General features: G+C 31.4%; 1 protein-coding gene across 1 annotated transcript in view; it reads left to right on the top strand.

Moving 5' to 3' along the window:
• Nucleotides 1–4760: 4760 nt before the first annotated feature.
• Nucleotides 4761–15645, top strand: part of LOC139894662 (serine/threonine-protein kinase ATM) — a 33464-nt gene continuing 22579 nt past the window's right edge. The window contains exons 1-21 of the mRNA XM_071878064.1: nucleotides 4761–4876; nucleotides 4974–5082; nucleotides 5404–5535; nucleotides 5798–5959; nucleotides 6071–6266; nucleotides 6389–6545; nucleotides 6627–6766; nucleotides 6894–6981; nucleotides 7291–7394; nucleotides 7914–8012; nucleotides 8967–9023; nucleotides 9212–9296; nucleotides 9476–9550; nucleotides 10105–10146; nucleotides 11712–11782; nucleotides 12222–12270; nucleotides 13358–13429; nucleotides 13731–13886; nucleotides 13959–14048; nucleotides 14191–14378; nucleotides 15021–15615. Coding sequence (XP_071734165.1) covers nucleotides 4808–4876; nucleotides 4974–5082; nucleotides 5404–5535; nucleotides 5798–5959; nucleotides 6071–6266; nucleotides 6389–6545; nucleotides 6627–6766; nucleotides 6894–6981; nucleotides 7291–7394; nucleotides 7914–8012; nucleotides 8967–9023; nucleotides 9212–9296; nucleotides 9476–9550; nucleotides 10105–10146; nucleotides 11712–11782; nucleotides 12222–12270; nucleotides 13358–13429; nucleotides 13731–13886; nucleotides 13959–14048; nucleotides 14191–14378; nucleotides 15021–15615 — 2736 coding nt within the window. The 5' untranslated portion in view covers nucleotides 4761–4807. The remainder of the gene's footprint in view (nucleotides 4877–4973; nucleotides 5083–5403; nucleotides 5536–5797; nucleotides 5960–6070; nucleotides 6267–6388; nucleotides 6546–6626; nucleotides 6767–6893; nucleotides 6982–7290; nucleotides 7395–7913; nucleotides 8013–8966; nucleotides 9024–9211; nucleotides 9297–9475; nucleotides 9551–10104; nucleotides 10147–11711; nucleotides 11783–12221; nucleotides 12271–13357; nucleotides 13430–13730; nucleotides 13887–13958; nucleotides 14049–14190; nucleotides 14379–15020; nucleotides 15616–15645) is intronic.

Below are 15645 nucleotides of genomic sequence, written 5' to 3'. Positions count from 1 at the left end.
TCATTAAAACAGGGGTGGATTACATACAAGGATAATTGGTGTAATTGTTAACAAAGTATTAAAACCTTGGATTACTCGCAGTCAATAACATGGTGTAATTATTAACAAAGTATTAAAACCTTGTTACAGTTCGAATCCCTAATTAGTTGGAATATTTGACTTCGGGAATAAGGTTAATTTGACGAGCATTTTATAATTATGACCAATGGACTATTATGGACAAAAACCAGATAGGTATCAAATAAACCAGGACAAAGGACAATTAACCCGGATAACAATTAATTAAAATCAAAACGTCAAACATCATGATTACAGAAGTTTAAATAAGCATAATACTTTTATTTCATATTTCATCGTACCTTTATTTACTGTCATTTTAATTACTGTAATTTACTTTATCACAATTTAAATTCTGTCATTTATATTATCGTCATTTATCTTTACGCTTAAAATATTAAATCGACAAACCGGTCATTAAACGGTAAAAACCCCATTTTATAATAATATTACTATATATAATTATATATATTTTATATAAATATAGTTGTTAAAAATATAGCGTTAAACTTAGCTAGCTCCCTGTGGAACGAACCGGACTTACTAAAAACTACACTACTCTACGATTATGTACACTACCTATAAGTGTTGTAGCAAGGTTTAGGTATATCCCATCTATATAAATAACTTGTATAAAATTGTATCATATTTAATAGTATTTTGTAATAAAATATAATCGATTTCGTATACACCGCTGCACACATCAACATTACTTGATATCAAGTGTGGGGTAGGGGATGTAAAATCTCTCGGGTTGGTTGTTAATGAATTCATCATCATATTCGTTTTGATCTAAAGAGACTTGAAACGTTTCACGGGTTTTGGTCGTAATCCTTTTAACCGGTCGGGTACACTGCCCGTCAGTGTGTAGTAATCCTTTTAACCGGTATTTTCCACATATAAATTATATACGCGATTTCACACATCACTCTACATAAACAATACGAGAGAAACTTTATTCACAAACACGATAAATGAAAAACAAATGAAATTTATACAAAATTCACCACGTCATATCGGGCTAAGACGAAAATTACTCTACATATATGTATCAATAAATATAAGAATATCAAACTGTCTATAAGTAAATAATAAAGAGATGGGTGATATTTGAATATATTGACTTAAGAACGCACCTCAATTTAGGCCAACATATAAAACAATGAAAAATAAATTATGAAAACTTTAAGCATTAATGTTTTCTCAAACAAAAGTGACGATATTGTATAGTAACTTGTTATAATTATTTGATAGATATATGAATTGTGAGTTGTTGTAAGTACACACACACACACACACACACACACACACACACACACACACACATATATATATATATATATATATATATATATATATATATATATAGTGTAATTAAAGCAAATCAATTTAATTTAGCCAATTAAATAAATTGCAGTTACAACAGATCGATAGCCTATAGTGATAGTATTAAGTTATTAATTTTGAATTGACTATCCTATAATTAAGGGATATTATAATTTGAATAATATTTATAATTATATTTAATTGGAACTTTTTAATTATAAATATTAAAGAGAGTAACATGTGGCAAATCTAGCATGATGGTGACATGTGACAAACATAAACAAATTCATATGAATGTATAAATAGAGATAGATCAATAGATAACTCTTTTTTTTTTGAAAAATCAAGTTGTTATTAATACAAATAAAATTAAAATAATCATATAATTAAGTTAACTCTCACCACAATATTATTAAAATTATTAACCATATAATCAGAGGAAAAAACAAAATTTATTGCTCATATTGTTCCAAATTTTTCACGTGTGCACCTCCGCCATCCATTTTACCTTTTTTTAAATGAAATATTTTAAATATTTAATAATAAAACTATCACCACATATTAACTCTCACCATAATATAATTATCATTATTTACAAAGTATATTTATCATACACAATTAACGTTAATTAACTATGTAATCAAAGGAAAAAGCAAAATTTATTGTTCATATTGTCCCAAATCTTTCACGTGTGTTGCTCTCAATTTGCCAATCGTTCATTTTGCCTTATATATTTTAAAAGTGCGGAATGTTTTATGTATTAAATAATTAAACCACCACAATATTATTAACCATTTAACTCTCACCACAATATTATTATCTATATTATCATATAAATCTCTAAAATGATAATGTCATAAATAAGGATTATAAAAGCTTAACAAAAAATTCAAAAATAAAGAAAAAATTTCTAAGTCCACTCATGATGATGTCTTTAATTTTTTTTTTAGTTAAAATATTAACATGGTAATCATATAATATATGAAACATTATTTACATTCTTATGATAAAATACACACATGACCATATGTACAATATTTGAAGCATTATGTACAATATTATGATAAAACACCCCCATAATCATATGTACAATATTTGAAATATTATGTAGAACCTTATGATAAAACATTTCAATGGTCATATGCACAAACTTTAAAATAAATTGTACAATCTTTTACAAAACACCACATGAACACATGTACAAACTTTGAAACATATTGTACAACCTTCATATAATAGTTGTATTTTAGTTTAAAAAAATTAAAGAGACATTTGTTATTACTAATAATTATTATTAAAAATATATATACTCAATTTTAAAGCAAAATTGATTATTACTATATTATTATTATTCACTTACGGGATTAATTACGTTACATATGTATACACGTCTCAATAAAATATTGTAATGTAGTTTTTATGACAAGAAGAATAATAATTGTGATGAAAATTGGAAGAAAGTGGTGGGGGAATAAATGTAGTTCATTTATTCTGACCAAGTTAAGTATATCAATATGTTCATAAAAACAACGACAAGTTTTTTAGTCGGAATATGTGGATCCACGGATCATTAAACTAAATGACTTTAGCATGTACGTTCACTTAATATCTAAAACATATCATTATACTGTTTTCTTTAAACAAAGTCGTGAATTCACGCGTCATTTCACTAGTTATTATTATTATTATTATTATTATTATTATTATTATTAATAATATTAATTAATTATTATCATTATTTATGGGAATGTCATTTATTACAGTATTTATAATTAATTTAAATGTTAAGAGCACTCGGAGTCGATCAACATTTTCGTCGTTAAAGAAATTCGACGTCGGGGACGACGACAGTGGCCACTTCGACCTGGCGTTAAATCGGCATTTGAGGCCGGCGTTAGAGGCCAACGCTGGTGGAGCAACGTTGGTGATAAGATAGCCGTTGCCCAGATATATCCGTTGAACGATTACTTTTCATATTTTATGTTACTTTAATTTTTATAAATAAGTATTACTGACTTATTTAAACCCACTAAATCTACCTCATTTTTATTACAACACTTTCATTTCTTTTCTCTAAATTTCAATATTCAATCTTTTAAGTTGTAGTTTTATTTTATTTTTTAATTTTTATTTGTATTTTTTTATAATTTAGTTTTTCTATTTTTATTTATTTAAGTATTGTAATGTTATTTAACTTATCGAATTGACTTTAGTTTAATTTATTTATTTAGTATTTAATTTATTTACTTTTATTATTAAAAATAAAATAAATAATAAATAAAAGTATAAAAAGTAAATTATTATATTATTAAAAAATGACTTAGACACTGAATCATTTTTCACTTTTGACTTAATATCAAATTTATGTGTCTTGAAAAGCATTGAAATTAGATATTGTGTTTAGTGTCACGACTCATATTGCTTTAAAAGATGACTCCTATTTAAAAAGTATATGGTATGTTTGATAAAAGTAGCTGCTAGCTGCTAGCTTTTGGCTATTAGCTTTTACCTAATAGATGATGGTTTTTTAGATTTTTAAATATGTTTTAGTGTTTGACAGGGTAGCTGAATCTGTTAAATAAAGAATAAAATGATAAAAAACTAGAAGTTAAACGTTAAACGCTACTTCAAGTAGCTTTTAGCCTTTTTCTCATTGTCTAAAGGCTCTAAGCTCTTCTAACAAAACATAATTTTTCTATTAAATATGCGACTTTCTATGAAAGCTACAAGTTAAAAGCTTTAAAAAGCTCCAATAAACTTGTAGCCAAACATATATAGTTACAAAAATTTGATGGGAGGTGATTCTCACACACCACTTTTTATTCATGTACACTTTTATCTCATAAACTGATAGTGATGCTTCTAAAAAATTAAACTTATATTATTATTATTATTATTATATAATTTATATATTATATAATTATATTATATAATTATATTATATATTATATATATAATATTAATATAATTATTCTCACACACTGTTTTTTGATCCTTACACACCAATTTACTTGAACTCCTCCCTAATAATAGGGTAAAAGGGTGTGTGAGGATCAAAAACAGTGTGTGAGAATCATTCCCTATTACGTATACATAGATAAAAAAAAAAAAATTGGTGTTGGAGGACACCTCTCAAATTTTATACCTAGTCGGTGGCTAGTCCACAATCATTTCAAGTTTGACCTTCATTCATTCATTATTATTCTCCAAAAAGGCAAAAACCCCTCTCTTTATCTTTAGTCATCTTCTCTCCCGCCAGTCTTAAACCCCCTCTTCAAAGTTAAAATCAATCACGCACACTAAAAAACCCTAACTAAAATCATCCGTTCACTCATCGTCATCATCATTATACTCCCAAATTCATCTGTACTTTCACATTCACAGTTAATTTCACTAGTTATCTGTATTCATATGTTCTAATGCGATGGTTACATCCAGAGATATCGAAGAAATCGTCTCAAAGCTTTCTTCCGATAAAGCGAAATCTCGTGAAGTAAATTTACATTTTCCTTTTTTTTCTTCGTTCTGATTCTTCTTTTTGTTCTCGATTGATATTATACAAGTTTAATTTGATTTTTTTTTTAATACAGGAAGGGATTAAAGTGTTGAATACGTGGTTAGAAGGTGAACGGTTGATCGAATTTTGTAGATATTTAGGGCGAAATACATCATTGCTTAAACCTCATGAGGTGCCACACGGTAAGATGAATCAAACATGTGCAATTTTAATTTGATAAATTGGAGAGACGCTACTAGATTGTACGGAGTAGTTTTTATGAAACTTATTATTTGTGAACTGCATCTTTTGATCAAAATTGATAAAAGAAGTTAGGAGTCTAATCTAATATGATATTTGCTAATGATCTATGTAGAACACATGTGTCGGTTGAGTTCGGTTTAGTAGAAGTTTGGTATCATCTAATGTTAGATATGTAATTTTGAATGCACACATGATATAAGTATGTAAAACGTTGCAATACGAACAGAATGTTGATTTGTGTTTGATTGTTGTTGTTGCAGCTGAGACATGGCCTTTTCTTGTGAAATTGCTTACTAAAACTATATCGTTAGAGGTGTATGCAAGTAAGAAGCGTGCGCCGAAGTTGACATTTGCAAAGACTCTTAGAGTCGTGGTACAACGTGCAGAAGATGGTACGTGTTTCTGTTATGTTGTATAGAAATTGACTGCTATGTTACATTATACCACCATTTGGCCTGATGTATTACCACTTTAGCTTTGGTGTCGATTTTTATTCGCATTCTGAGTTTTTTAAAGCTATCATTTGTTAAGTGTTCACCTGTTGATTTTTGTTTATTTTGTCTTTACACTAATGGTCTATGAGTTTATATGTACAGAGTCAAGTAAGTTGCATATTACAAATTCACCTAATTGGTTTGCATGATCTGTTGATAGGCAAGAATTTGCATCTTCTGTCCGTGGCAAAGTTACTGTTCAATCATATATGGGATATTTTAAAGGAAGTTCCAAGCTTCCAGTCAGAATATGGAATCATTCTACGCCATCTTTTGGCAGTTAAACATCTTCAGTTCCACTTGCGGAAGCGTGTGTACTCTAGTGAGTATCTCTTTAGCTAGCACCTGAAGGGTTTTAAAGGTCCATCACAATTTCTGAAATAATTATTTTGCTTGAATTTATCAATTATTCATATCATGATGGTGTGTCAAGGTTTGGTGCTTATGTACATTGGAAAGGTTGAGACTAGTATAAACGAGCGCATTGGTGGACAATCAAATCCCAAGGAGGAGGTTTTTCGGTGTATCCTCACACTTCATTCACTTCTTGATAGTCCTCCTGGAGATTTTCCAGATGATCTTCGGGAAGGAATAACAAAAGGTTTTGTTGACATTTTCTCTTATTTAAGGTAATTGAAATAATAACAAAGTGTTCTTTGATTTCTTTTTTTGTTTGGTATGTCCTTTGGAGATTGACATATATGTCTCAACAATATTTGAGACTACAGTGTTTATTTTGTGTCATCTTTAGGGATGAGGGGAAGGTTTTGCGCAAATTGGTCGAGTGTATTAATACATATCTGATAAGGGATGGTCCGAATATGGGTAGTCGATCTCTAGAAATTCACGATGCTGTACATCAATTTCTATTTCGTGTTTGGGCAACGACCCATGATCGTGGTCTGAAGGTTGCTTAATCATTCTGTACTTCTTTTTTAATGGTATCATGCACGGCTCTTAAAATAAGGCCATACTCTTCTCTTCGACAGGACGCATTGGTTTTATATGCCAGGTTACAGTTAAAGTTAGTAAGAGGTGCTACAGATGGCAGTGTTTTATTGGAACAACTTTTGGATATAGTAGCAAAGGAACTAGATCAAGTTAGTACATCTACTGCCAGTCTGCCATGGTAGGTTCTGTTTTTTAGTACAAATTAAGTATAAAGTTGTGCACATTTATTTGTATTGTGGATGTCATTGTGCACTTTTATTTGTATTGTGGTTGTATTTATAATAATCTTGATGGAATCATTCTAGGAGCGACACAACCAGGGATGATAAGCGTGGTAACTTGACAAACTCACAATCTAGTTTGCTGGAGCTTGCAGCAATTGTCTTTTGTCGGGTCAGTAATCTATGATTATCTGAAACTTAAAGTCTTTAGAAGTTACTTATGTTATTCCCGATTCAGATATGCAGATATAGGGCTTTGTTTACGAGGTTTTTGATTCTGGTTCATGATTTCATTTATATTCTTGCCAGATTATTGGTCTTATTTGAATAATATTATTTTAGCGGTTCTTAATCTCTGTATGCTTAGGCATTCGATGTGATGAAGTCTAACAAGTTCAATTTAAACTTATTACTTACTGTTCCAAACGTGTTTGCATCAGTAAAGATTGAATAGAAGTGACAAGTGATGAAACTTTTTCAGGGATGTCTTATTTCATGTAAAGCACGTGTAGCTGATAAACGAGCCAGGAGGGAGCACATTGTTGTCTATTTAAAGGAACAAATCATTAAAGGAAAGTGGTCCTGGTATGTTCTGAATTGATGTAATCTCATCTCACACCTAGATATCTATGACTTGTATGCTTTCACCTTTATGTTCTCATGTCAATACATCCTTCGAACTTGAAAAGTTAGGTTTAAACCTTAAGGGATTATTCCTAGGGACTAATCTGAAGACTAACGGTCAGTTAGAGTTGGCTTATTTTGGTTCCCCATCTCTACTGCTTTTTATATTCTTCTGCGCATCAAAGAACTAACATACTCTGGTCCTTTGTACTTCACATTGTGGTGCTGTTTCATGATAAACAGTTATGTGTTTTCAGTCTGTATACTTGAAGTTTGTTTATGTGTTAGTGTTATCGTCTTATGTCCCACTTCGCTGATGTGTTTCTCACTGTAATTAGAACTTGTTAATCAGTGTGCTTAATATTTTATGGATTTATGAGAACTGTGCAGAGTGACATAAAATGTTTGGTTTTTATTCTCTGTTGTGGGCTTATGTATAAGTTGATTAATAACAATTTGAGGGCGTTACTTTTATAACAGGAATGCAGCATTTTGCTTTCTTGTTCGCAACTACACTAGTCGCATCAAGCGTGATCATTTCATCTATTGGTTTGAAGGATTATCCACCAACTTTGAGAGGTAAATGTGCTTAAATATATATTCTATCCAATATTTTTTTCTTATCTTGCACCTTATATCCCTCTCTTATCGCCGTGGTGGTAAATAAGAAACTTGGTTACCATCTAAGAATATTCAGTTAGGAGTATTACATATCTTGATTCAGTTAGTTGCTTCTGTATATGTTGGTACTTGTTAGTGCTAAAGGTATTTAACATCGAGAATCACTATCGGATGTTCACTTAGAAGTTATCGAAGGTTATAGTATCGTAATCAGATTCTTGTGAAATATGTCCATCTTAGATTTGGAGGTTGATACCTCTATTTGTACAGAAAACGCGTAGACAAAGTTGTAAAAGAAACAAGATAAACTAGGAAACTAATATAAAGCTAGTGGTTATCAACAGCTATGATTGGGTCCATTCCTTTTACTATCTTGATATGTTAGACAAGCGTAAATAAAATTAGGGATGCAAATTTCATGCACAGTACAATCTAGACGCCTTTTGTAGGTTGTTATTCTCATATGTGGCTTAAGAATAGGGCTTTGTAATTGTGTGAAGGGCCTGCATAATGAAAGACTATATTTGGTGTCTTAAATTTTACAAAAGGAAACAGCATATTAAGGATAATGCGGAATTAGCACATATGGAGAGGATGATACGAATTCTTGATACCGTAAAAATTCAAGGAGAAGAAAGATAAATATACCGATATAGCAAACAGAACAACTAATATAATGCACATTATTATATTTCCCATGCTGTAAATTTAACATATCATGTGGTTCTAAGGTTGCATGTTATTACTGGTAAGGAATATTGTTCTGGGCAGGTGTGGTTATTAGACCTAAAGCAGTTAGGAATGTCTTAATAAGTAGATGTGTGCGTATTTAGATTTGACACGTGTTTTGAAGCAGTTGTGAAGCTAATTTAGTTTATACATATGACATTTTAACTTTATGGGTCATTACAGAATAATGAATGCTGCCATCATGGAACATACTTATGATGGTCTTCTTTGGACTCTACGGTATGTTGTTCTTTCAAATTCTTTTGTTGCTACCTTTAGATGAATAAACAGATTGAATCATACACACATCACAAAACACAATTTAATACCGAGTGCATCACGACATTTTGACTCTACGATGTTGTATATCATGTTTAGGCTCTTATTGTTTGCATAAACTCTTGATATTTGTGTATGTGCATTCCTAGGAGTCTTCAAGGACTCTCATCAGTACTTCTGTGCCCTACTAATGGAACGAATATTGCAGCAAAAGTGGAATTCAACAACAATCAGGTGTGTTGTAGTTTCTTTAGCTGTCTGGAAAAGTGGAATTCTTATTTATATTTTTTTGTTAATATGAATATAAAAGCTAATGGTGTGTATTATTGTAGATTTGAACGGAAAACATAACGTTAAGGCTTTTCTTCTTATTTAAATCATTGACTTTCAACTTTATTTTGCAATATTCTCAGTTATACAACGGATGGCATACAATATGGAACACTCTACTACGCGGTTTACCAATGTTCAATAATATTGTATCAGTTGTAAGTAATGTTTTTTTTTGAATCTAAGAATCACATAAGCTTGAATCGTGCTGACTAATATATTAAAAGCACTATTATGTGGCATTCTCTATATAATATGTAGTTATACATGTTTTATATACATGTACATGCTAATGATATGTGGTTGCGAGTCCTCGAAGCACAGTTCGCTTCGTGTTGGTCCTCTTAGTTATCAAATAATTTTAAGGGATATGCAATATGGGAGATCCTTCCTGATAACATTATTTTGGTGCTACCTATATAAGAATTAATACGCGTCCTCATGAATCATAAGAGCAATGTCCATATATATGTTGGGCCTTATAGAGTAATGGTTCCAATACTATATAACTTCATAGTGATTTCTCCAGCTGATTTTGTAAGGTTTGTATCATTATATGTTGGGAAATGGGATTTTGTTGTATGTTCAATACTCTACCTCCCCTACTAACTCGAATTAAATATTTCATGTCATTGAAATAAATATAGTTCTTACATTGATGCTAATACATTATACTATAATGCCTTTATACCTTCCTCTCTGGTTTATTCAGGCAGATGCTGCTCTTATACTTCTTGGAAATGTTAATATCAGTGTAAGCATCTAGTATATTAGTTGTGTTATGATAAAAATTATTATTATTGTTTTGTTATTGTCATTAATTAGTAATATTAATATTAATTTTAATTTTAATTTTAATATTTGTTATATACATAATCAAGAGGGAAGCACTTTTTTGGGGAAGGGGGAAGCAAATTATTTTTTTTTATTTTTGAAAAAACTTTGTTCACGAACATTATAGATTAGATAAAACTAGTTGTGGAGCCCTCGCTTCGCGCCGGGGGCTCCGTTTTGAATGCGAGTTAAAAAAAAGTCTTGATCTATTTTGTAAAAAAGAATTTTTTTCGACATAACATTGAAGGGTTGTTCCTTTTGTGAAAGTTGCTTCTTTTAGCGTTCGGGTTTTATTTTAAAAAGAAAAAGTTAGTAAAGTGGGGGTTCGATTTGTATTTTAATAAAAGTTAGTGGGTTAAGTTTGTGAAATTTGAAAAAACTTTACGTATAAAGTGGGGGTTCGATTTGTATTTTAATAAAAGTTAGGGGGTTAAGTTTGTGAAAATTGAATATTAGTAAAAAAAAAAAAGTTAGTAAAGTGGGGGTTCGATTTGTATTTTAATAAAAGGTGGGGGGTTAAGCTTGTGAAATTTGGGGAAAAATAAACGTATAAAGTGGGTAGTTCGATTTGTATTTTAATTAAAAGTTAAGGGCTTAAGTTTGTTGAAAGTGGGGAAATGAATAGGACTATTCATTTCGACTATACCATTTAGATATAGGTATAATTATGAACATTTAAAAAAGACACTTTGTGATGAATGTCATTATTTTGGCGGAAAACGCTCGAAGAAAAAAATAAAAACATTCAATGCATTGAATGTTTTGCTGCTGAGTTTATTTGCATCATTTTGTTTTCATCTTGTGTGAAGTGCTTTTTTCGAATTTAGCCCGATTTAGAGTTTAGTGTTTAGTGTTTAGGGTTTTGGGTTTTCGGGTTTACACCATAAACCCTCAACCCAAAACCCTAAACCCTAAACTCTAAACCGTTCGTGTTAAAATATTCAATCTAAAACCTAATTTCTAAACCCTAAACCCTAATTTCTAAACCCAAAACCCTAATTTCTAAACCCTAATAGCTAAACCCTAATTTATAACCCCCTAATTTCTAAACCCTAATTTCTAAACCCTAATTTCTAACCCCTTTAAAAAAACTCAGCAGCAAAACATTCTATGCATTGAATGTTTTTATTTTTTTCTTCGAGCGTTTTCCCGCCAAAATAATGACATTCATCACAAAGTGTCTTTTTTAAATGTTCATATTTTCATCTAATCTATAATGTTCGTGAACAAAGTTTTTTCAAAAACGAAAAAAAATTACTTCCCCCCAAAAAAGTGCTTCCCTCTTGATTAAATCTCTCTCTCTATATATATATATACATATATATATATATACATATATATATATATACATATATATATATATATACACATATATATATATATATATATATACATATATACATATATATATATATATATTCTCCTTTCCCCTACACAGAATTAATTCAGTTATTTTGGAGACTTCTGATTTGGATTTGCTTTCAGCACCCGGTGAACAATTTCATTGTAGCTCATGACGTGTGGGATCTCCGCTTGTTTAAAAGTTCCCCATCTGTGTAAGTTTTTCACTTACAAATCTAGCTAGAACTTTATTACTTTATAAATATGTACACAAAAAGAGAGCATAATCTACAGTTTAAAGTATTTTTCCTATCAATGACAGCATTAGGTTGAGCAGCAAGTATATATACAAAAAGAAAGTCATTACAAGGGCATTAGCTTTATATTTTAGAGAATAAATCACATCTGTATTTCACTCCCCTGAAGTGTTAGCTAATTGGAAAGTTTTTTTTTGTTAATTAATGATTCTTGGTTAGCCTAGGTATATGGTTCAGTCCTTATGTCTTGTGGGAGACTATTGTTTTATTAACCAGTTTCAATTTATATATGCTTTCTGAAATTTAAGTTTAGCCATTGTTTTTGGTTCCTTTATTTACCACTCCCTTTATTTTTCATCTTCATTTATTTATATATTTGTTTTTATACTATGAGCAGGTCTCTTTTACGCTTCATATCAAGCTATTTTTCGAAGAAAGGATCCCACGTAAGTGGTTCGGGTTGAGATATTTCTAGTATTTTGACATTTTTACATTGTTTATTTAAGTTAATATATCTCATACGAATTTAACCCTACAACAAAGATGATTAACGTCAGTTGCAAGAGGAGGTGTTATCATCTATTCATGCTTTTGTATGTTAGATAAAGTAATAATAATAATGAAGCCTTTCTACGTTCTCTAGACAAACTTTTTATGTCTATTCGCTAGTAGGCGTGATGCCTAAAAGGAATTAATAATACCTGTAGGAGTCGAAGTTGAGACTTAGTAAATTCCATTTTGTGTCATTATTACCTCTCCTTATATTCACATGACCCTGACCTGTAATTTAATTTATAAATGTATATATACTGGTAAATCTGATGTTTTCAGATACATCTGTTATTTGCACCATCAAAAATTCACCTACATATCCCCCACACTAATCTATTTTATATATTGGCACTTTATAACCCCTGGCTGCTGCCATTCCTTATGAGTACATTATTAGAAGCATTAAACATATGATCCAATTTAACCTTAAATCTACATACTTAGTGTTATCACAATGGCGTCTCATGCTTGTTTTATCGGCACACTAAGCATAAAGTGGCATTTGGTGTTTTGATTGACATAATTGCCAAATTATGTTTGTAATTGATCAAGATGGGTTAATCAGGCTAGGACAAGATTAGTTGGGTTTACTGTATTAGTCCTTTTACTAACTTACACAGCTTCATAAATGTTCGGCTTGTCACACAATTGCTTTAGGCAAAGTTAAAATCAACTAGCATCAGACCAATGTAAGTGTAGTAGGAATGGTTCTATGCTAGCTCAAAATTGCCCTAAATTCTTAATCACATTAAAAATAAAAATCAGGATTTTGTAAGCAACATTTATTTTATCTGATTTATTGGAATGCTTACTTGTATACATGTGGCAAAAAAGTCATTTGCGAGAGTGACCAATTTCATCGGTTTCTTATGAATAAATAAGTCTTTTTATGTTAATGTCATCCGATTGTGCTAGAAGGTTAGTTAATCGGCTGATTATGCATACCATAACTAATCTTATTACTTTTTACTACCTGTGTAGGGTGACCTGCGGGATGTTTTGCATCTAAGAAAGGATCTCTTAAGGACGGTTATGGGCTTACTTAACTGGAAGGTTTGTGTATAATAAAGGGCTGTCTACTTGTTCCTCCTGTTATATGTTCAACATTATTTTCAGGCTGGCAAGAAGCTGCAACTGTTTTTTTTTTTTTTTTTTTATCAATTAACGCAAAAAATCAGTTTTATAGAGTTTTTGGTTGAATCGTTTTTTCTCAGATAAATGTGAACTTATTAGTTAATGTGGTATCACAGTTCAATTTTTTGGTGTATATTTTTACTAGTTTGGGTGTGTCCTTAATGATCTGTAACGTGCGAACTTGGAAAGTGAAGCCTTTTTTTCTTCTTCTATTATTCAGGAACGACTGGTGTTGAATGAGCAATTTGTTGTACTGTTACCAGCAGCTGTATTCTCCCTATGTGCTGGTTCTTCTTGTTTTGCATATTGTGATAAAGGGTTCTCCTTGGCCCATCATCTTCTTGACATTCCTGTAACCAATGATGATAACATGGAGGTATGTTGACTATTGATTTTTATTCTGTTTGTTGAAATTTTAGCTGCAAGAGTGAGTTATTGGCTATTATAGGTTGATATATTGGAGCATGAAAGTTCAGATGATTTATTTGATTGCTCCGTTGAAGTGCTTGCTGAAATTTTCCTTGACCATCATCTAGAGGTTTCAGCTTTTTTTTTTTCCTTTCTTTTTCTTTTTTATAATAATCGTCCACTCGTTTTTTGTTGTTGTTGTTGTCCACTCGTTTCTACACAAATGCTTTTACCTGGTGGGACTAAACACTTATCATTCTATTGTTTTTCAGGCATCTCAATTTCAGTTATACCAGAAAGTGCGTCTTCCACGTCATTTGAGGGAGTCGTTACTTCATGAACTGGAGCTAAACATCCTTGAAGTCATAGGGAATAAAGAAATTAAAACAATGCTTCTGCCAGATGTTTTCTTTCTATGTGCTCTTCTGTCGAATTTCATATATGGTTTCTATGTTATAAGGTATGCTCCAGCTTTCATGAGTTTTAGATAATGTGGTCATTCATGTGTACTGCTTACATATGGCACCACCTACTATGGAACAATCCATGCTATTCTGATTTTTCATGCATTTGTAAAATTATGCCGAATAAGTATAATTATTCGAACATTTAGAGGTGGGAAGCCTGTTTATTTAAGACCGGGGTGACTTGGGTTTGGTTTTAAGTCAAATGAGTCCATTAAAACTTTAGTCAAAAGGGAATGGGTTAAATGGGTTTAATGTCACCTGAATTGTAGCATTAATGCATACAACTTTCCAACTTGTTTAGTCAAATATTTAATTATCAACATACTTAAGTCACACATTTATTGTTTGCAAAGTTCTAAAAATAGACGAAAGGTATTTGCAAGGGAAACTCGGTTTGGTCGTTTTGACCCTCAGGAACATTTGCTCATTCCAACCTGAACCTTCATTGACTCTTGATCAAACCCATCTCACTCGTATATCTTGCCATCTATAGTGGTGGGGGATGGGCTGGAGAGAGTAGGAAAAGGGTGGGGGTATTGTGGGCAGATTGCCATGAATTCGAATGATCATTGGTATGCAGTCATATTTTTGTTATGTTATCTTCATCTTGTAACACTTGCCTTTGTTGCCATCAGGCTAAAAGAAGAAAAAGTTTCATTCCTCACCAGAATGGGTCAATACATCTTAGAACTGCTGGGTCATGCTGTTTCTACCATTGAGAAATGTTCGAGTGATATTCGTTCCGGCTTGTTTGGCTTCAATTCTGGTATTGATGGAATGGAATCCATGTTAACTTCTTTAAAAAGTTTTATTTCTTCCCCGCTCATAAGCTATCAGGAGGGTGATTCTACATTTCATAATGATGTAATCCAATCGCTCAAGAAACTGTTGGAAGCTCTGAGTCATTTATATGAAGAGTGTTTAGATGGCACTGATGATCCAGAGTCTGAGAAAGATCAGCCCGATTGGTCTGATCCAGATGTGTCCATTCAAGATTCTCGTTCATCGAAAAGCAATAAAATGGTGGTTATGGATTTAGAGTTAGATGCAAACCAGGATTTCAAAGATGTTGATATTAGTACGAGTAAAGGTGGAGAGACTTCCCGAGCGTCTCCTACTGTTACTCTGAAGTTGAACATTATATCATTATTCTCGTGCTTTTTCCCGGTTCTTCCAGTTGCCACATGGGATGTTTTATTCAACTTAATGCAAACAGAAAGTGACCAAAGGGTAAATCATCCATTCATAATAGTTAACTTT

This window comes from Rutidosis leptorrhynchoides, chromosome 2 (genome assembly GCF_046630445.1).
Source record: "Rutidosis leptorrhynchoides isolate AG116_Rl617_1_P2 chromosome 2, CSIRO_AGI_Rlap_v1, whole genome shotgun sequence".
NCBI lineage: Eukaryota > Viridiplantae > Streptophyta > Magnoliopsida > Asterales > Asteraceae > Rutidosis > Rutidosis leptorrhynchoides.
Note: the sequence above shows the minus strand (reverse complement) of the source record. Positions and strands in the feature narration are given on the sequence as shown.